This window comes from Sus scrofa, chromosome 9 (genome assembly GCF_054392235.1).
Source record: "Sus scrofa isolate SSC_HxYL_T2T_F1_AM1 chromosome 9, Sscrofa_HxYL_maternal_Yorkshire_Landrace_v2.0, whole genome shotgun sequence".
Taxonomy (NCBI): Eukaryota; Metazoa; Chordata; class Mammalia; order Artiodactyla; family Suidae; genus Sus; species Sus scrofa.
The window spans coordinates 87,984,483-88,007,757 of NC_139391.1; the positions used below are offsets into that span (position 1 = coordinate 87,984,483).

General features: G+C 35.2%; 1 protein-coding gene across 8 annotated transcripts in view; it reads right to left on the minus strand.

Annotated features, from left to right (window-relative positions):
* Window positions 1-4,322: 4,322 nt before the first annotated feature.
* The window catches only part of ETV1 (ETS variant transcription factor 1), a 96,413-nt gene continuing 77,460 nt past the window's right edge, over window positions 4,323-23,275 (minus strand). For all 8 annotated transcript variants that reach the window (XM_084977152.1, XM_013979739.3, XM_084977153.1 and 5 more), the window contains 4 exons: window positions 22,280-22,348; window positions 18,613-18,782; window positions 12,482-12,583; window positions 4,323-7,159 (listed from right to left, as the gene is read on the minus strand). In XM_084977152.1, the coding sequence (XP_084833278.1) occupies window positions 6,938-7,159; window positions 12,482-12,583; window positions 18,613-18,782; window positions 22,280-22,348 (563 nt within the window). In that variant the 3' untranslated portion in view covers window positions 4,323-6,937. The remainder of the gene's footprint in view (window positions 7,160-12,481; window positions 12,584-18,612; window positions 18,783-22,279; window positions 22,349-23,275) is intronic.

The following is a 23,275-nucleotide window of genomic DNA, read 5'->3' on the forward strand; positions in this document are numbered from 1 at the left end:
CACCACAGCTCATGGCAACACCGGATCGTTAACCCACTGAGCAAGGGCAGGGACCGAACCCGCAACCTCATGGTTCCTAGTCGGATTCGTTAACCACTGCGCCACGACGGGAACTCCAAGTGAAGGATTTTAAACGTCACCTTAACCTATACGTGATTCGGTGCCATATTTCAGGGAACTGATTTTGAAAGGAATCTATGAGATTGTAAAGTCACAGGAAAATATTCAATTTCCATTTTAATTTAGAAAGTTCTTAGTGTTTAAACTAAAATATGGTGAGGGACTAGTAGAGCAATGTCAAATTTATCTTGATATCCTGATTTAACATTAATTAAATATTTTCATTAAATCTAGCATGGTTCTGTTTGGTAATTTTTTCCTAAAAAAAGTTATCTGAAAATATCACTGTATTAAAGAGTTTAAGCATAGCTTTGATACTTTTGTGTCTTTATGATATCATTAATCAAATCTTTCCATTCAAACTAAAGAAACGTGAGTGCAAAATATCAGTTCACTAATTGATATCCTTTGTTTTAATGTGCTGAACTGTTTTTATATGTTAAGAGAGAGGTAAATAGCTGAGTTATATTTAAAACACCCAATAAGCTTTCTATCTAAATGAAATTTTTTCCCTGAAATAATCATTAGGACTTTGTAAAAACAGTATTTATACATAAAGTTCTTTTTTTTCTTTAATAATGCTATTACACTGCATTATGAAATCAAGGCCAACCTATTAATAAAGGAACTACAAGTAATGTGAATTATTAGAAGGCATAAGTTTACATGTTTTAAATTTATCATTCTAAAAATCTCCTATAGCGTTTAAAATAATTTAATAACAAAATAATGTAAATGTTTTGGAAATACTAGTGGATGGTTTCATAATACTGTGAATGCAATTAATGCCACTGAAGTGTACACTTACAATGGTGAAAATGACATACCTTATGTTATATTTTACTGCAACATTTTTTGAACAGAAAAACATTTAAAGAATTTAATATTTTAAATTATTTTTCAATGAGGTAAAATATTTCTGTACATTAAAAGTAACATAGCATTTTGCAGTTTAAAAAGTAGTGCCACATTCATTATCTTTTTTTCTTCTCATTTTTCCCCACCATACTTTTCTTCTGTCAATTAAATTCACATTAAATTTTCAGTAGGACAAATAGTTTTACTGACTATTCAGTAAATGTATGTAAGATGTCACAGTCCCTCTGAAGCAATGTGATATTTTTTAAAAATCGTTTCTTGACAAAATAGTTGCTATGATTTCAGTTCTACCTTCAAATTTAAAGATCCATTTGTTACTCCTAAACTGTATGACTTCAAATCTACCATACTTTAATCAAAGTTTTCTGGGAAATCTGTTCCTTTCAGAAGTCATGTGTAATAGCATAAGTTATAGGGGCAGTGTTTACAGCTTTCTGAAGAAGTTGGTCTATCTCTTTCTAGATCATTAAGCTTTATTTATCCTTCTCCAATGGAAATACCAAAGCGGTACTTCAATCATTTTGATTTCTAAATGCCTAAAGACTCACACACACACACAAAAAAATCATGTTTTGATATTGCTGTTGTTTAAGTGGTACTTGATTTATTTTTCAGATTTTTCTATAAAGACAAATCAGTAATCACTAAAGAAATAATACATTTTAAATAAGACTGCATTTCAGCAAAATGCGAGTCATTGTTAAATATATTTTTTAAGTTAAGCCATTAGAAATTTAGATCAAGAATGTTGATGGAGCATGATAATGGGAGGAAAAAAAGAATGTATACATGTATATGTAACTGGGTCACCATTCTGTACAGTAGAAAAAAAAACTGTATTGAGGGAATAACAATTTAAAAACATTAAAAAATAAAAAAAAAAAGAATGTAGCTAGGTTCAGGTTACACAAAAAAAGTAGGGTTTATGATTTGGCTGTAGTCACAAGACAGCATGACACAATGACATTCTGGTTTTGTTTTTAGCCTCAGCTTGAAAAAGCCAATCAGTGACGGAGGCAGTAACATCTGCCAGGCAGAATGGTGGCTGGCACATGGGAGTCATTGAAATAATTTAGATCATTTCTTTCCCAAAATTTCTTCCTGATATAGCTGCTAAAGGTATTAAAATAATGTATTTTAAAAGATTAGAGCACAGAACTAGTAAAAGATTTATCAGGTGTCCTGGGACCTAGGTTACAAGAGTAACACAGGAAGGGCTAGGAGGCCAAAGACACCACTCAAGTGCCTCAGTCATAAGTGAAATGATTAAAGTGATTCAGAGGATTAGAAGTAAGTCAAAAATTTAGAGGATATTTATCAGTTTTAGATGTGCCACCTTCCAGAGTGATCACGATAGTCCAATATTTTCAGTTTCTGGGCTTTTATTTTAGATTTAAATTTTGAGCATATTTAATTTGCTATAATCACATAAATTTCATAGAATGTTTTCTCAATCATAAGTATAACTTTAATACATCCAAGTAAATTAAGATTTTCTTCCCCATAGAAACATAAATATAATTTTAGACTAGAACTAAATAATATTGGAGTCTATATGCAAAAAAAAAAAAGAAAACTACCCTATCTTACATATGAATTTATAAGCCCTAGCTATTGTACATATAACTTTAATGGAACATTCTAAAATCATCATTTCTTTCTATAAAGGCATCCACTACTCTAATCAAATTCTCCTCTTCCTAAACTATATTTTTCAATAGACTTTTTAAAAATAAATAAATCTTACCAAAGGGGCCTCATATTAAAAAAGAAAATCCAAATCCTAAAATTGCTAGTTGAATTCTGAGTAAATTGAGCCAAATTCTTCATTATCATGTCCAACCCTGTAACCTTATGGAAACTTGGCTTTTATGAAATTCTTATCACAATTGCTCAATATGTCCATTTGCCTTCTTCAAATTCCTTCTATTTTTCACTTTCCTCATATCAAATTGCAACTGGAAAACAGCTCACTTGTTTCTTATTTTTAAATTTTAGTTTTTCTCTTTTAAGACACCAAGCAAGTAAGAAATATTGAAATGGTCTTCCCCTCTGTAATGCTTTGTCATTATAAGCTTTGGAAATGCTGCCTTATAGAATATTCATTTAGAAAACCCTATGATCTGGCCAAATGCTATAAACAAGGGGTTAATAGATTTCTTTCTCTGTCATATATACCTAAGTAGACTAATATTTTAAAATTGCTTTTGAGTAACAAATTCTATTACTCTTTCGTAAACAGTAATAACTTGTAGATGCTAAGATTGCATAGTAACAGCTCATACCAACACCAAAAGAAATTTGTATTAAAAAAACATAATCTGGCCTGGACAACGTGGTTAACTATGCTACTACTCGGTAATTACCACACAACAATTTTCTTCTTTCTTTACATAATGTTTACATGTGGGAGAATTAAATAATCAAAAAGCTCAATGTGGTTACCAGATGCTTTAGTGGAGTGGGTGAACTTTAACACAGAATGTTTTAAATATCTTTTATACAGCATAAAGTGAGACCACCTCAATGGTAAAAGTGTTCTTCAGTAATTTCTAATCAATAAAAACTTTTTTGTCCATAGGTAAGTCAATCAGTTTTGTTTTTGTTGTTGCTGTTGTTTTTTTACTAGCATCTTCATATATGTGGTAAACTGAATACAGCCACCTCTTTAGCTCCCATGCCCCTTATCCATGTCCTGATCCCTATGAATTATAAGTTTTTTGGCAAAAGGGACTTTAAAGATGTGATTAAATTAAAGATCTTAAGATGGGGAGATTATCCTGGGTTATCTGGGTGGGCCCTAAATGTGTCTTGGAAAAGACAGGCAAGAGAGAGTTTGACCACAGTAAAGAAACATATGACCACAGAAGTAGAGATTGGAGTGATGGAGCCAGAAGCCAGAAACCAGAAATGACAGTAGCTTCTCAAAGTAGAAGCGAGGATGGGATTCTTCCCTGGATCCTCCTGAAGGAGCAAGCCTGACAGACACCTTGATTTTAGCCCCTCTAGACTCATTCTGGACTTCTGATCTCTAGAATGACAAAAGGATAAATCTGTGTTGCTTTAAGCTATTCAACTTCTGTTAACTTGTTACAGCATCTATAGGAAACTGATAAATTCTATAAAAAGGAGTTTTTTCATTAGTTATTTGAGATATAACATTCTTTGTTATAATTAGTCTGTTGGGTATTAGCATTAAGGGGCAGCAAACACAAAGGAAGATATTTCTCTTAATTTCTTTTATCTAGTTGGAGGAAAAGCTTATATTATTGATGTTTATGTTTGAATAGCCAATTTAATTAGAAATTCAAAACACAAGAATATTGCAGAAATCAGCTGCCAGATTTATTAATCTACCTGAAAATAAAATACAACCAAACAAAAAGTAGAATAAGAACAGAATTTCAAAAAAAATTTAGATACATTTCCCAAAAGAGTTTAATGCAATGTTTTGAACCCTTCTGTACTGGAAATATCCTTAATGTTGGCCAATTACTTTTTTCATTCAGTGAGTCACTACTGTAAACAGCAAAATATATAATTTGTCCTTAAATATCATATAATTAATACCAATTCTTTGATCCCTTAAAATAATTCACAGCCCAATTCTTTTCCACTGCCAAACTAGAAGTAGAAATTTAAAAGAAAAAAGAAAAAGAGAACAAAACAGAAAAAGAATCCTCAAATAATTTTCATTTAGATCATATTTTAAAGACCCACTTTCAATTTCTCCTTCAATTTCTCAAAATATGTCAATTCCCTTTCCAATAAAACTTTAGCTGAATATTTTAGAATCTCTTTTTATTCTAAGTGCTGTAAATGGCCACATCAGTATAATGGGGGGAAAAGTTCTGATTTTTTAAGGCATAATTATTAGCCCATAATGGGCCTAATGATATATAACATATATATAGGACAATCATTGAAATCACAGGTTACATAGTTATGTTGTTAGAATTTTTTTTTTTGGTAGGATTAATGTGAGTAGTATTAATTATGGTACGTGGGTTTCCCAATAACTGTTTAATTTAGAGACATGAGTTGTGAACTATGTCATGTTGGAAAATGGGTTGCCAGGAGATGGTTTTTCAACAATTTTTCCTGTGCTCATCACGAAATACTTTTTAAACATTGGTTTTGATTTTGGCTTTGTGTATAGGACTTTTTTTTTTTAACATTTTGCTATTGATTCTTTAAAAATTTTTGTTTTTCCTAGATACTGATGGATTGAACAAAATTCATGTTTCTTGCTTGAATCGTTTAGCAAGCTATTCAGAGATACTGTAACACCATTTACTTCTGGGTTTTTTCAAGGTGAATGGAACAACATATCCTCCTTTCAATATTTTCTCCAAATGCAAAACCAAACCAAAACAAAAACCTTTGAAACTTTAAATCTTTAAATCTTCTTTCAAGCTATCCTGTCACATTTACACAAGTGTCCAAAACAAGACTGTAGATAATATGAGTGCCAGCACTATGTCATAACAGCAACTTCCACTTATTCCTTGACAGTCTGTGAATAATTTTCCATTTCACCAAAAGTTACAAAAGTTTCCACAGTTCCCCTTAGCAAACTGAAGCTCACTCTTCATTTTGTCAATGTGTATAAAAGCTGCTTATAGCATAGCATGGCATAAGCTACTTTTTAAGCAATAAATGGTTCGAGTCATCTATTTTGTCCTGAAATGCTACCTGTAGTTAACTGCATTGCTTATAAATGGTCATAGTAATTTCAGCGTGAAAGAGAGTATTACAGAAAAGACAGCAGCAGAAGCATTAGCATTATCTAATATTTATATATGTTATCAACATAACACAGCAGTAAAAGATTTAAATGCATATCAATGGGTACCATGTCTAAAAATTACTATAGTACCTATTTAGTGTATTGGATATTTTTCTTAAAGAGTGCTTGCTGTATCTAGAACAGCATATTATGTGATTTAGTACAGTTAATTCTTATTGATTAAATAATGTCTTTATGTACTGAAGGAAGTGAAAGGAGACAGAGATTTTTTACTTCATTGTGATCCCAGATTTAACATTTAAATGACAATCTCAAAGGACCAGGAAAAATATCATTACTTAATTGAAATGGCTTCAAAATATTTAAACGACAGTATGATTTGTATCTAAACAGCAAGGTGGCACCAGATACATGTACTGCTACTGGCCTGTGACTCAGTTGGGAGCCAGAGTCCAAAACTGTGCCCCTCATTTACAGTCATGTTAATTATTTCAACTTCAGAGAGAATTACCCCATTTTATGGTTATCCTCTGTGAGTCATACATAAAGCAAAACAAAACAAAAAAACAGCAAATGCAATCTCTAAATACCTTTTTACAAGAGGTTCAAAAACAGTCATTTCTAACAATTAAACTGCCTTTTACAGTAGTTTTTTTGTTTGTTTTTTGTTTTCTTTCTTTTTTTTTTCTTTTTTTTTTTTTTTTTTTTTATTTGTATACCTTGCGGAGACTCAGAAAAGACAGGGGAAAATGCCCAAGGCAAATAGTCTCCAAGTGGATATTTACACAATGTGAATTAACTGTACCATAGATACCCAGAGGAAATGAACATTTTCTATGTTGTTATGAAATCAAATAAACATGATATAGCTTCATCATACTTTAAAACCTGTAGGACCCCATCCCAAGCCTAAGTAAAAAGTAATCCCCAAATCCCCCCTCCCATTCACCCATTATCTTCCTGTTACACAGAATAAATGTTTAGATCACTCCCACCCACCCTCAAATAAAGTGCACAGTCCATGGCAGACCATAGAATAATGCAACAGGAAAAGCCCCTTTTTGTGTATTATTATTTAAAAATAAAATACAAACAACAAAAATCAAACAAAGATTGAAGAGAATTCAGAGATTCTCTGCATCTTGCAAGAGAGGAAAAGCGCGAGGAGGCCCCTGACTGTCACTTCTGTCAATACACGTAGCCTTCGTTGTAGGGATGGGGGTTGCAGCAGCCCCCTTCTGGCATGTAGGCCATGCTCTCGTCAAAGTGAGACAGAGGCACCGTGTCCTCTTCATTGATATGACGCTCCATGTCCGTCTTCAGCAGCGGGCGCTGATTATCTGGAAAGGCCATGGAGAAGAGGGCTTCGGGGTCACACACAAATTTGTAGACATATCTCTCTCCAGCCACCTGCAGAAAACATGTAACAGAAAAGCCATCCTTATGTAGGTGCTGGCTGGGAACCAGACTTAGTGTTGTGAGCATTTTGCAATAGATACAAATATCCAATCATTATGTTGTGCATCTGAAACTACTATAAGGTTGTATGTCAATTATACTTCAAAAAAAAAAAAAAAAACCCTCACATTCACTATCCCTAGGGGAAGGGCAGGGAAAGAAATGAACAAAAACATAGTTTAATACACCAGAAAGGATGGCTAACAAAACAAAGTAACTAAGCACTAACAGAGATACATAGGGGGAAAAAAATCCTCTATTTGTAGGGTAAAATGGTTCAATCCAGGCAAATGCAAAATGTTGAGCTCAAGTAATAACTACATTTATTCCAGATATAGCTAGAAAGCTTATCAGTTTGCTTGTTTCAATACAAATGTAAACTTACATTGTTATCTGGGGGAAAACACCAATGATTTCATGTAGGCATCTCACTTTGAAATGTCTTTCCCTCTGCTTTAAAGGGTAATATCTAAATTACCTGATAAAATAATCAGGTCTTTAAAGTGTAGTGTCTCCCTCTTAACATTACATTTCTAAAACTGCAGAAAAACCAAACTTCCCAACCATAAAAGAAAAATGTATTGTGTTCCTAATAAGGCTAGTCGATTCACTGATTCACAGGGTGAACTGTTCTTTTTCTTTACTTTTTAAAAAATTTCCACTGTATATTCTCAGCTAAAAAAAAGATACATAGCCTTATTTAAATGAAAGATGGATCAGGAGGGTAGCATTATCTTGGGTACATCACTTTAAAAAATGAAAGCAAGATGCATTAGACAGAAGTTAAGGATGTGTATAAAGTGTCAAATTGAAGCAAGAGGTGTAAAAAAGTGAATTTAGAATACACAAGGCATAGGGAGGAAATAAGAAAAAGAAATATGACAGCTGCCTGAAATAAAAGGAGAAATAGTGTAATTTGTAGGAAATGACATGCCCCAAACTTAAATTTTGAAGAGTAATGCTTCTCTAGGAAATTAGAAATAACTGAGTGACACAAATATTGCCCCACCCCTGCTGGCAGTAGCAGACAATGCTGAGCTTCTCCAAACCTCAGGGGGGTGAGGGAGGATGGGGCAGGATAAATACAGTTCTTTGTAGCAATTTTTTGTGTATATGTAGAGTTCAGTAATTTTAGAAAGTGAAAATCAACTCCTCTGCTAGTTGCTGTGTGATGCGGGGGATGGTGAGTTCCTTATAAACTATCTGTGTATGTTTGGAAAGAAAAGAAACAACTACCAATGGGCACTTCTGTTATGGAAACAGATTTAGAACGTTTTCTGGCCTTGATTTTCTTTTTTTTTTTTAACTCTGCAAGAGGAACCAATTTAGAGAATCCAAATACTCTGAATATCCTTAGCCTTAAAAACAGCCGATACTTAGTTTTTATGAATTTGGACATGTTTCTTAAAATGCCCTCAGTTCTCCTTTTTTTTGAAAGGGAGGCAGGAATGGCTCCTTAAAAACTTATTGCAAGACTGTAATGGAAGTCTCTAGCACAGTGTATGGCAGACAGAGGGATCTGGCATAAATTGATTCACTTTAGTCCTTTATAAAAAGGAAATTAAGTTCACAGAGGTGAAATGGTGAAACTGCCATAAAAGTAAAAATAAGCCATGTCAGAAACAAAGCTAAAGATACTAAATCCAAGTTTCCCTTTTTTTCTTTGTTCAAAGAATTTTGAGGAAAAAAGTAAAACAAAGAGCCTGCATACCTGGGAGCATTTAATAACCTGCTTTGTTTTGTTTGCGGCTGCCGAGAAGTAGGCATTTGCTGTAGGCTAATGGAACTTTTTTTGTCTAACCTGTTGCTATTGGTTTTAATTACAAATGGCTTGATAACTCACTATGTAGTATTAAAATGTATAACATGCAATCAAGATTATAAAACCTCTTAAGGACTCTACCTTGACTCACTGTTTATTTTTCCTTTAACAAACTTATTTAAGGCTAAACATATTTAGGGCTACTACTATATTTCTTGGACTATGTTTAAATGACATAGAGTTTAGAATAAGGACTGATTACCAAGCAAGGGGCAGAACATCTTCTGTTACTGGTAATACAATTACAATATGGAAAATGCTGTACATTCAGTATACACAAATTACAATGTAAGACAGATAAAACATGAATTTTGCAGGAAAGATGAGTCAAACAAGAAAGTATCTTTTGAACTGTGCTTTGAAAGACTAGATTTTATATTATAGGTTAACTTTTAACATTTCAGAAGTAAGAGAGGGATACAGGAAGAAAATTAAAAATTACAGATTAAGCAAAAAAAAAAAATGATCAATGACTATATCATCCAGAAATAATCATTGTTAAAATTTCGATAAGTACTTTTTAGGGCATTTCTAAATTTTGAAATAGAAATACATACCTGTGCTGTCTATCAGGTATAATAATCATTATTCTACCGTTTCCTACTTATTTCAAAGCTACTAAAACAGTCAGGTTTTATCATGTTTAGATCCACTTAGCTTTTATTCCTCATCTTTCAATTTACTTTTATTGTATTTCCTCATCTTCAATTTACAGGTAGATAGTTTATGAAAAGTGTAGTGATATAAATATTTCCCCCTCTATATTAAAATATATAATTTCATATCATAATTTTCTTTTTTAAAGGACTACATAATTTTCCTCTAAATGACTATACTAGAACTTACTTAACCTTTACGTTATCTCATAAAGATAAGAAAGGAAGACATTCTAGAAAGAGGAAATAGTATGAAGTAAACAAGAAAGTCACAGGTGTGTCAGAGAGTAGCAAGTAGACTGGCTCAGCATGTCTAAAGAAGAATAAGTATATATGTCTGTAAAATTTGTCAAAAGCCTTGATTACTGTGCTAGTTATATGCGGATTTCAACTTTTGCACCATTTTCCACGATTAAACAACCTGTTCCTCCTTATATTATATGTGGCACCTCAAAAGGTCTGTAATATACATTTTGCTATTCTCTCTTAACTGGTAAATAAATAGTTGCTAACAGTTTCCTTTGGCAATTGTAGTCTAATAGGATTTTTCTCTTTACTTCAACATCTATACCATCATTTGGTCATCTGCTGGCATCTTGCCTTATTTATTTTATTTATTTATTTATTTATTTATTGGTCTTTTTTGCCATTTCTTGGGCTGCTGCCGCGGCATATGGAGGCTCCCAGGCTAGGGGTCTAATTGGAGCTGTAGCTGCCAGCCTACACCAGAGCCAAAGCAACACAGGATCCAAGCCGCATCTGTGACCTATACCACAGCTCTCGGCAACGCTGGATCCTTAACCCACTGAGCAAGGCCAGGGATCGAACCCACAACCTCATGGTTCCTAGTCAGATTCTTTAACCACTGCGCCACTACGGGAACTCCTTGCCTTATTTATTAAACTAAGAGGCAAACAAATGGGATATGTTATAATTGGATAAATAGGAACATGGAAGTAGTAATATTGGTAATAAGCATAAATCTGACTATTTTGAGAACATTTAAGACCAGATATGACATCCTGGAGATACCTCCTCAAATACTCTGCCTAAAAGCTGAGGAATGATTAGATATCATAAGATACTTTTTTCGGGGGAGGCGGGGGCAGTACGCCCGTGGCATGTGGAAGTTCCCAGGCTAGGGGTCAAGTCACAGCTACACCTGCCAGCCTAAGGCACAGCAATACCAGATTTGAGCCTCATCTGCAACCTACACCACAGCTTGTGGCAATGCTGGATCCCTAACCCACTGAGCAAGGCCAGGGACTGAATCTGAATCCTCATGGATACCAGTCAGGTTCTTAAACCCACTGAGCCACAATGGGAATTCCCTAGATATCATAAGATACTCTTTAGCTCTATAGTGATTGCTCCTTTTATTAAGGGACTTAAGGGTCAAGACACACAAGCTACATATATCTTGGCTTCAGGGTATGAGATGCATTCACAGCTACCATTGTTGATGACTTTTTATTGTGCCAGGTACAATGCAAGTGTCCTAAGTACATTATTTCATTTAATAGTCACAGTACAAAAACTACTCCTTAATAGCAGAAGTACTTGTTCAAAAAGGTGATCTAATGAGAAGGCTGCAAGCAAACCTAAGTCATTAATGCATTTCTTTACTGCCAAGTAACACTGCCCAGGGGGATGGTTGAACACCTACTGTGCAGCCCATGAGATGTGCCCAGTTAGGAAGATGGTGATGCAAATGAAAAAAATGGCATGTATTTGAAAGGGGTTGGCTGCTCGTGGGAGTGGTGGCTGAGAGACAGGGAGGATTAAAAAAAGACTTCAGGACTGAGATGGAGAAGATGGGAGAAGCAGGTAGTAAGTGGTCATACATTTTGAAGGTGAGATTCAGGGAAAGAGAAAGCAATTAAGAATCTCAATCAGTCTTATCTTGTAAGGATCTCAGAAGTTCTAAATTTCAGGCTAGGCAGCTCCAGAGTATTGACCCCTTTTGGTCTAGGAAATTTAATGACAATCTTTCCCTCTCTTCTAGTAAGTTTCATGGACCAATTGATCTAGTTTTTCTTGACATAACTGTGGTGACAAAAGAATATGCCACAATCTGTAATATATAACTGTCCATGTCCCCTCAAACAAACAAAGGAAGCATAATAAAATTGTAATGTTCACAATGGGTAAATCCTAAACTTAGTTCACTGTCAAGACAATTAGATTGAACATGCATTCAAAGCTGAAGGATGTAACAATAACAAATACCCAAGTGTTCTCTTTACTTACTCATCTATTATCTTCAAAAATTTTACATTTTGTTCTAAGTATAAATCATTTATCTCACATTTGTTAAAACAGCTACCTTGAAATATTGAGATGCTCATTTGAAATAAAATGAAATCAGCCAAGAAAAAATGTTTTTCGGAATGAGAGCAAGAAATGTTCTGAATGTTTTAAGATTCAGAACAAGAGGAAAAAAGTAAGAATTTAGTTAATGTTAAAAATTATATAATTGTGGAGAATGTAGCAAAATATCCATGACTTTTTGGGATATAAACAGGCAATACTGGTACTGAAACACTTTTTAACCCAATACAACAAAGTAGGGACTTCCAGAAAGTCTACTACTTGTATATGCCATTACTACACATTTTCTGTAATGTTCATGAATTTATAAATAGAAAGGCTTGGGATAGCAAAACCAGGAGCTAAATGTATATTAAAGTGGGTGAAACCTTGCTTCGATAATACAGTAATACGTGGTTTTAAAGTATGACATGCAGATGAATGTTCAACATTTCAATGAATTTTACTGCTATATTAGCTGCTCACCTTTTGCATGATTCCTTTCTCATAATAATAGCGGAGTGAACGGCTAAGTTTGTCATAGTTCATAGCTGGCCTGTTCTTCTGAATGCCCCAGCGCCGGGCCACCTACCACAGAAACAGAAATTATATTATACTGTTAGGTATTAATGTATTTCATGAAAATTACTTAAGTCATTAGTTACTTCCAAACCCTCCCAAACATATTCAAATGAAAGACACAGTAAAGAGGCAAAAGCTATCATGTTCTGTATTTCCTGTGTCCTGGTTTGCTTTTTGAACCAGGCATCCAGTGATCATTCTGAAGCATCACAATATAATTTTTTGTCATTATTGTTTTGGACACAAAATTAAATGGAAATAAGGGAATGTGTTTACAACTAGGATGAATAGCTGAGATTCACCAAATTGAGGCATATTTCCCATTCTGAGGTACCCTGGTTTTTCCTTCTCATTTCTTCTTTTCAGATAAAAACTACATATCAAGAGTAGCTTAGTGATCTCTTTGTAAAGGTGTTTTTGAGGTTATGATAAACCAAAGGAAAAACGATATCCCACAGAATGCTAAATAAAGCAGGACAAGTGTGGTGTAGTGTGTAGAGCATAGGACATGGTATACAAATTAGTAGCCGAACTACAAAATAATTTTTATTGCCTGAAGCAGCATCAGAATAAAATTGTAGGAGTTCCCGTCGTGGCGCAGTGGTTAACGAGTCCGTCTAGGAACCATGAGGTTGTGGGTTCGGTCCCTGCGCTTGCTCAGTGGGTTAACGATCCGGCGTTGCCGTGAACTGTGATGTAGGTTGCAGACGCGGCTTGGATCCTGTGTTGCTGTGGCTCTGGCGTAGGTCGGTGGCTACAGACAGCTCTGATTAGACCCCTAGCCTGAGAACCTCCATATGCCGCGGGAGCGGCCCAAGAAATAGCAAAAAGACAAAAAGATAAATAAATAAAATTTAAAAAAAAGAAGAAGAAAATTGTAGCCAATACAAAACTTGGGAATTAAGCATTCATTTAGAGAACAGTAACTGGATGCTAAAAATAAGAAGGAAATGAAAAGGGTCATCATGTATATGAGTCTACAAACAACAATTCCTAGAGCAGAATATCCACTTTGTTGTTTAGTGAACCATCTCTGAGCTTTTTATAATGTGGCTTTGGAGGAGCAACTTCTCTGGCAAAGAGACAGTTCTTCAAAAGATCTTTAGCAAAATCTTCTTCCTCCATGTAGGTTTTCCCCCAGCTCATCACCAGCCCAGGCTAGCTGCGGCATTATCCAGAAAAGGGTAGCCTGCTTCTGCAACCCCAGCTAAAGTCACATTCTCATTAATTTCCCCTTTTGCTTAATCTGAGCAGAAACTGGCTGCTATGCAAACCTAGGCAACTCCACGAAAGCATTTTCTAATAGGGTTAGTGTTTTTCTTCATGTCGACAGAATTCCAAGTTGTTGCTATGTCACATATGCTAAAATAGAATGCTTTACAGAGAGATCATTCTTGATTTCATTAGCAATAACTTTTCTCCAGGTTTTTTTTTTTTTTCTTTTAAAAACACAGATCCTTTGCTAGTCTCTAATTTGTATTTCCTGAATGAAGATACAATGTAATTTACTCACATGCATCACTATATTTTTTTAAGAGCAAAGAGATGCAATGTCACAGGGATGTGACTATATCACAGCTAGGTAGACAAAGTGGCAGATACATCTTAATTCTCCAAATATAAACTTCTTTTTAATGTAAATATTCTGAGCAATAGTGAAATGGCAGGATGGGGATAAGAAGTGAAAACTATTTTCTAAATAAAATGTTTTTTTTTTTGTTTTTTTGTTTTTTAAAAAGGCTAACACCTGTTTTAATAGACTGACCATCTGGACAGCATGCAAATCTGCAGTGGATGTAAAAATAAATTATTAATATCTCCTTAAATTTTCTGAACAACAATTTATGAAAACTTATATATTCAAAAATGATTCTTTTTTAAAAACTCACCAGGAATGCATCTAGAAAGTAAAATACTTGCAACATACTTTAAGACAACGCAGTGGAAGTTTCTAGAGACAGAAAGATGATTTTTTTTTTAATACCATAAGCAGAGTTTGACCTTTACGATGCCAGTTAATTCTCAGCACTATGGGTTATTAGTGAACATTTTAAAACAATCAAATTTATTCTTAGAGCTGTTTCCTTTTTTTTTTAAGAGCTGTACCCGTGGCATGTGGAAGTTTCTAAGCTAAGGGTTGAATTGGAGCTGCAGCTGCCAGCCTACATGACAGCCACACCAAATCCTGCACCACAGCTTGTGGCAATGCTGGATCCTTATCCAGCTGAGTGAGGCCAGGGATTGAACATGCATCCTCAGGGAGACAATGTTAGGTCCTTAACCTGCTGAACCACAACAGGAACTTAGAGCTGTTTCTTTTTTTTTTTTGTCTTTTGTCTTTTTTGTTGTTGTTGTTGTTGTTGTTGTTGCTATTTCTTGGGCTGCTCCCACAGCATATGGAGGTTCCCAGGCTAGGGGTTGAATCGGAGCTGTAGGCACCGGCCTACACCAGAGCCACAGCAACGCGGGATCCGAGCCGCGTCTGCAACCTACACCACAGCTCATGGCAACGCCGGATCGTTAACCCACTGAGCAAGGACAGGGACCGAACCCTCAATCTCACGGTTCCTAGTCGGATTCGTTAACCACTGTGCCACGACGGGAACTCCTAGAGCTGTTTCAGTGTCACATTCATCATAATGTTGAGGGAAATGGGACATATCAGTATACTTAGGAGATATAGCAAGTTATGCAAGATGAAAGAACAAGATCCAGAAATCTGGTGTATAACACTGCCTATAGTTAACAATACTGAATTCTACACTTAAAAATTTGATAAGATAGAACCTGCAGTTCTCTTGTGGTGCAATGGGTTAAGGATCCAGCATTTGCACTGCAGTGGCTTGGGTAACTGTTGTGGCATGGGTTTGATCCTTGGCCTGGGAGGCCACAGGTGCAGCTAAAAAAAGGGAAAAACTGACAGATCCCATGTTGTGCTCTTTTTCATGATAAAAATTTTTTAAAAGACTGAAATGTAACAGATAACACAATAATTTCAAAAATAGGTTAGACCACCCACAAGCTGTTTAGCCCTCATACAGGACCCACCAACCACCACAATGTGCCAGGTTCAACATGGAGTGGGTACCATGGTGGCAATACTTTCAGTAACTTCCTTATAATGCTCTTTCAAATTAAAACTTTGGCTGTTAGTGAGGTGAGTGAAAAGATCACAGCATGGCACTATAGCATTTACCCTTATTGTCAGATCCATTAAAAAGGAAAATTTAATAGTTCAATTATTATTCAATTTAATTTAAAAAATCATGCTTGACTATGCAACAGTAAACCCAGAAACCACACTCAGGGCCTGGCTATCAGAGTTCTTGATAATTCTTCCAGTTCAATAGGCTTGAATATTATCAAAAGACTCTACTCTGTGTCCTGCTATGTCAATAATTATTCTCTGGAACAATTCTCTAGGATCTAGGATTAATTCAAAAATAGTATATCATTATTACAAATATCTCAAAAAGAGAGATGTTAAAGATTATGTGTTTGCTAAAGTTATCCAAACACACTGAGCAGATAAATTGGCACAAGACTGCAGTTTCACTCAATACCATTTTAAATTGCAAGATGAAATATAAAGAAGTGGAACCCGCAAGTTAATTCCAACAAGGATGGCTTCAGAGCCACCTTTCATGAGCTGTGCTGTCACAGGTCCCCAAAATATGGCTGTGACAGAAGAGGGTGACCGTGGGCCACAAAGGCTAAAGAAATTTCACAAACACTTTACAAAGAAGAGATTTAAACATAAACAGCACAGTCATAGCTGATGGAAGCAATTGCAACAGTGAGCAATGCAGCAATCAGAAATGGAATGTTTCAATTTGAACAAAAGGCCTTAGGAAACATTTAGTGCTTATTGCACAATTGCTACAGAGTTAGTTACTATTTGGATATGGTCTGCTGACTCTGAATTACCCAGCCCTTTTTTACTTTATGAGTCTGCTACAGAAAAGATGTCTCATTGTTGGTTTGTTGTATGGAATAGATGTAATTGTATTCCTTCCTGGTATTAAAAAATCATAGAAATTCACAATTTGATGCAACTTAATGGTCCTCTGGTCAAGTCTCCTATTCTACCTGTTCAAGCTTGATCATCTTAAAAATCAATACTTGTTATATAAAGAACTTGATCACTTGCCTGAGAATTTTTACACTTCTGGGTGGATCAATAATCACTGATAGAATTTAGTCACTTCCCCTATCTTAAACAAATACATGGCAAAAAATAAAGAATTCTCTTTCTGCTAACTTTATTTTAATCCCAGATGGAAGGGAGTACCTGTTTGAAATAAATTCCTGTTGAATGTACTCAGTTCTAGCATCAACCAACTCTTATAGCGATTATTAACATCTTTCACAAGGTAAAGCGCACACATTCCCATCATGTTAAAGGGCTTTCAAATTACCTTACGGTAAAGTGTTTCTAGTCTCAATTTTGAGTGCTTCACATTTCTGCAGGTCCCCCCACCCCCTCCCGCCACTGGCATCATTTAAGTACATCTACATAAAAATGAATTTCCTTTGACAGCCATTAGTTTTCGACAAAATTCAAACACCCAAACATTTAGCCCACAGTTGATAATGGGTGGTTTCAGTTTCTGATATCAAGCCCTCTGTGTGTGGGCATGCACATGTATGTGCTTGGTGAGGGATGAGGGAAATGCAAAGATAATCCTTTTGTGTTTGCAGCACATGGATATAACCTGGAGTAGACTTAACTGTGCTAACCAGCTACTCTTATTTCATACTTCATTTAATACATATTTGAATCAGATCATCACTTACATCTTAATAGGTAACATCACCTTACCATTTGGATATCAAATTAGGGTATGTTATATGATTATGATTGACTACATGGTCTCATAGAGCAGAAAATTTAAGATGTATAAGCCCAATAGCCTAGACTCTAGATGTCTAGTCTACATGAAATCAGTCCCTTTGAGTTAAAAAATAGCTGAGTATCTCTCTGAATGTTTCTACTTTTCTGAGGTGTTTAGAGCCTATAGCCCATTTGGTTAGTCATAGGCATGCTAGCTAAGTCTTCCATTGCTTTCTCAGCTAATGTAAATTAACATCATATAAAAGACCCCTTTCTTTTGAGGTCCAAAATGCTATGTGGTAGGTTATGCTGCAATAATAATGGTAGGCTTAAGCCTAAAGCTAGTCCTGGGAAGAGTAAAAATAATAATAATAATAAAATAAAATTAGACTGAGAAGCTTTTCAGGAAAATACATCATTTGTATGCATATGGGGGTAAGTTGGAGGGGGTAAGACATTTGAGCTGTTAGTTGAAAGGTCTTCCATTTACCCATGTTATCTCTATCTAAAGTCCTCTCATTTTGGTAATTTCTTAGGTATTATGGTGACATTTCATACTCTGTTTCTACCTTCCAAAGGAGTGTACCCTGTCCAGTTGATGTGAAACAGGTGTCATCAATAATCAAAGGGAAACCATGGTTCTGCAGGTCTGTGTCTCCCAAGAAATACTTAAGGGGTGAGAATTTTCCACTGTGGTTCTCCTGTGCCTTTATCTCCCTGAGCTGTGTCTCTCCCACACCTTCTTACACAAGACTCTGTCCTCTAAACGTTCCTCTCTAAACCTCTTGACAAAAATCAAGATTGTCCAAATAATAGCATTCTCAAGAACAATTTCTCTATACCCAAACTAGTTGAATGCTGATAAACATATCCTCTCTTCCTCAAAGACCATAAAACATGCCCAATCTCAATGCACCTTTAGAGACTTCCCAAGCCCTGCATTCCTGAATAAAGGGTTATGCTAATGATGTTCTGGTTGACTTCCTTCAATTCTATAGGATGGTATTTAGCTGCAACGAGCTGGCAACATAATCATTTATTTTAAATGTGTGCCTGCCTTTTGGCCCGTCTTTTAATTAAAAACATTTCCTTAAAGTTTTAAAATTAAAAAAAAAAAATACTTTTTGGCACATTAATCAAATATATATTTCTTTACTTTATAACATATCTGATTTCACTACCTAGAATCTGCAAAACTCACCTCTTCAGGCTCAATCAGTTTAAATTCCATGCCTCTCCCAGTCCAGGCGATGAAATGAGAATTTGAAGGATCATCCAAAAGAGCTACCAAAAACTGCCAGAGCTGAAGTGATCCCCGCCGCTGATAGGTGGGTCCTTCCCGATACATTCCTGGCTCTTGTTTTATGTCTCCTAAATTAAAAAAAAAAAAAAAAAAAAATTAAGTTCCTATTATTAGCAATATTATGACATTTATGTAAAATTTATATTAAACCAACTACTAAAATGTCTAAACCATAACCACTTTAAGGGTTTCTATGAAATATATTGTTACCATTAAATAGGGATTTTAAATAGATAAAAGGTTAGAGTTCCTGCTGTGACACAATGGGATTGGAGGTGTCCTGGGAGTGCATGGATGCAAGTTCAAGTCCTGGCACAGTGGATTGAGGATCTGGTGTTGCTGCAGTTGCGGCTTGGATCTGATCCCTGGCCCAGGAACCCCATGTGCTTCGGGGCAGCAAAAAAGGAAAAAAATTTTTAAAAAATTAAAGAACTAGTCTTTGTTTATTAAAAAAAAATAGATAAAAGGTTGAATATAAACCAGGCATCTCCAAACATATAGACAACTATATATAATATAGAAGGGTCAATATAAATGCACACAGGGCAGAAAAAATCCATAGATGTCAATTATAAAAATTTTGCACCTCTGTTTTTTCTTTAGATACTATTTTAAAAACTATAGTGTCTAATTATTCTTCTTTGCTTCATTGTTAATGCCATCACTTACTGCCCTAAGCAATGATGAAGAGGGAGAAATCAGTTTTAAGCTCTGGGTGTTTTATTGGCACAAATTAAATTCTACAATCTACAATATGTAAATACCTCATTGATCCGCACATGACAAACTACTGAAAATTTTAATGCAACTATTTCAAAGCAAATTTAATAGCATCTTAAATTCTATTAGTTAAGTAATCTGCACTTCATATAAATTAGGAAAATATCATGGGTAATTCAGGGCATACTGGATTACCAACATACCATCTTTCTTCTACACCTTCACATTGGCATGGTGGTAACTATGCTTTCTCATCTGACATCAAACGAAAATTCTCTCACTTTTCTTTATCTCTTGTTTGTATTGTACTCATTTAAATTTACTTGCTCTTTTAGTAAAAGTCCAATTTAAAAATGTATATACAAATAAAAATGTATATACCAGAGCTTTTTGTAAATCTCTATTTTTAAACAAGAGGTTTTTTTTGGTAACATTTATTTGCTAGTCACATAAAATATGAAAATCTAGTAAGCAGCAATACCAAAACAAAACAAAAAACCCACAACTCAGTTTCATAACTACAGATTACCTATTTCTATGTCCAGCAAACCATCTCAAAAGTATGTGGAACTGCTCACATGGGGGATTGAATGTCTAGGGCCCTACAAGCAGATCACTATTCATGCATGAATTTCTCTCCTCCTCTAAAGAAACAATTCAGATAGAATATATTAAAGCTGATCAATTCACACTAAGTGTGAATTATAAAACAGTCCAAATCACAAGCTTTCAAAAAATGTTCCTTTGGTCAGGAGACAGAAATATCTCTTTAAATAATTAAAGAAAAAACAAGACTTTAAAAACCTAAATCAAAATAAAATTGTTCACTCAATAGTTGCTAAAAAGCATGTTGTTGGAGTTCCCGTCGTGGTGCAGTGGTTAACGAATCCGACTAGGAACCATTAAGTTGTGGGTTTGATCCCTGGCCTTGCTCAGAGGGTTAAGGATCCCTCATTGCCGTGAGCTGTGGTGTAGGTTGCAGGCGCGGCTCAGATCCCGCATTGCTGTGGCTCTGGCGTAGGCCGGTGGCTACAGCTCGGATTCGACCCCTAGCCTGGGAACCTCCATATGCCATGGGAGTGGCCCAAGAAATAACAAAAAGACAAGAAAAAAATAAATAAATAAAAAGCATGTTGTTTTGGTCTGAGTTATATAATGCGCAAGTGTCTTTTCATATTGATTTCAAAGACAGTTTTATTTATCTCAGTTTTTCCTTCTGAATTTTACAATTTTTATGGTGGTAACTGAGCAATTACTCAGACAGAGTGAAACACATTTTCTAACCTCTAGATTGCGCCTGCTTATAAATGTCACTGATCATACTGGTCTTGTGCAATGAAAAATAAATAAATAACCCTTTCTTTCTTCTATTCTTTCTCTATTCGTTATAAAATGTAAACCTAATATTAGTTGCTAAAAAACATTTTCTTAGTATAAAACTGAGGAGTATTTTAAAAAGCAAAGGGAAAAAAATAATCAGAACAGTTTCCACAAACATGAGTGTGACTTTGACTTTCCCCTGTTAGATTATATCATAATTCTGACTAGAGTTTTAAGCTATTTTTCTTCCTTTTATGCCAATACTAATTGCTACGATTCCTTAAAATGTTAAGCTCATGAAGGTCATTCCAAAAGTAGACTTTCTGCTTTATCTTAAGAGAAAAAGCTGGATTTTAAGAATTTGGATGCTCTGCTAATAATGGCACTAAATAAAAGAACATAGACCACATCTCTGAAACTCAAAGGTTAAAAATAACATCTTTTAGAGAATAAGGCTGTAAAGATGATCTGTATTGGACTTTACCCCTGTGCCCTTGGCATGAACTGAGCAATTTAAAGGGAGACCAAGGAAACAGATCTTCCCAAAACATATCATCTCTTCTGAGAAGTCTAAGAGAAGCAAAAATCTCAGAAACCAGTATTCTTCAAGCAACTAATTAGAGATTGAGAAGCAATCTGAGCATGTACCACTTTGCTGTTTAAATAATGACAATTAAAAACTCCTGAGAGCTACCAAGTCATTACAACTGTGATCCCCAAAGTTTGTGCAATCAGCTAATCAGAGGGCCCCTGCTCATTTCCTGTTAAACAATCAAAGCAGGAAATATGGAGACCATCCTGAAGAACCACAGAGTCAATTAACTTTTCCCTTTTTACCCAAGCCTCCTTGAAGATGCCGACTTCTGCCACCTTTGTCAAGCAAAGAAGATTCTGACTTGACATCTCTTTTTACCATGTGGGAGTGGCATTTCCATTTCTATTGCCATACCAAGTGTTATTAAAAAGCAATGTTTTCCCAACTCCATTTGAAGCGATGGCAAAGCCATGTCGCATAGGAATGAACATGTTCCCAGGAAAAAAACAGAAAAGAAAGACTCACAATCACTAACTAAATGGGCAGCTATGTTGTTCCCGTGTTCCATAATGCATCACTTCATGAACAATAAAAGGAAAAGAGGCTGCATTAGTCATCTGTGCATCCACAGTAGCATGCTTTCTGCTCTGCTTCATTAATTATGGGATCAGCTTTCAGTAAATCTCAAACAACAAGCTGCCTGTGCTCAGCCAGGCAATGGAAAGGGCCCTAGTCCTCTACATAAAGCTCAGTAAGAATGATACTCTATTTCTAAAAAGGGGTTCGCTTATAAGGACAAAAGAAAAAAGCTCCTTACATGGGCTAAGGAAAGGAAATTTATAAGAATTAAGGGTGAGTGAGACTGGAATATATCATAAGTGATGGGCATAAAAATCTTTAACTAGCAAGGGGAACTTTTCAGGAGAGGCAGAGGTGAGCTCTCCACTCCCTCTTAGAAAAATCGAAACCTGGACACAATGAAAAACCTACCATCGAATTTCTCTGGGACAACACAGGTGTCATCATAAAACTGCCTGGGGCCCTTTTCAAACATGCAACCTGTTGGGTGGAAAGGATACATTTATTCATGACAGAAATAAAGCTCACAATTCAAAATATAAGCATTAATGGAGACATGGAGGTAGAAAAGCCCTCCTCCACTTTTCCACTCCATGACCTTGGACACACTTAACCTCTGTGCCTCAGTTTCCTCATCTGAAAAATGGGAATGCTAATAAACCATCTACCTTATAGAATTGTTGTGAGGATTACATGATTTAATAGATGCAACTTTAGAACACTGCCTAGCATTTAGTAATATGAGAGTTAGCTATTTATATTATTACTAACTCAAGCACAGAGGTCATATAAAAACACTGGAAAACCGGAGATTTATAACATATCATCTCCTTTTCCATTTTCTTCCCAGTTTCAGTTTTTACTCAGATGAGAGGGAATGTTACTGAATTTCCTTTGCATTATTATCCTGATGAACTGAAATAGTTTACCCCCTCACTTGTTTGAGAAATACTTAGCTAGGTAAACCTGCTCATGTTTTCATTTTCAATAGCCAAGGCAGCTAAAAAAACAAAAACAAACAAACAAAAAACTTTCCTTTTTGTTTTAACAGCACTAAGTCCACAGAAAAAAATGCCTAATACATTGACAGCTTTTCACAAACATTTTCTCCCCCAAATATCCTCGCCTGTGGGATCTTCATTTAATTGCTGTTATCTTTACTCACCAGGAAGAAATTTCATATAGTTTGGTCACAGTTTTATACCTCAGATGTATTGGTCTCAGTGGTATGTACATAATATTAACCACAGCAACAATAATTACATTGCATTCGTGCAAAATTTTTGGTCTCAAGTATCTGAATTTGCCATCTCATTATACTATCCTTTAAACATGGAGATGTACTTCTATTAATGTCATATATACAAAACAATCAATATTGAAGAATGGATCTAAGTCATTTCACTG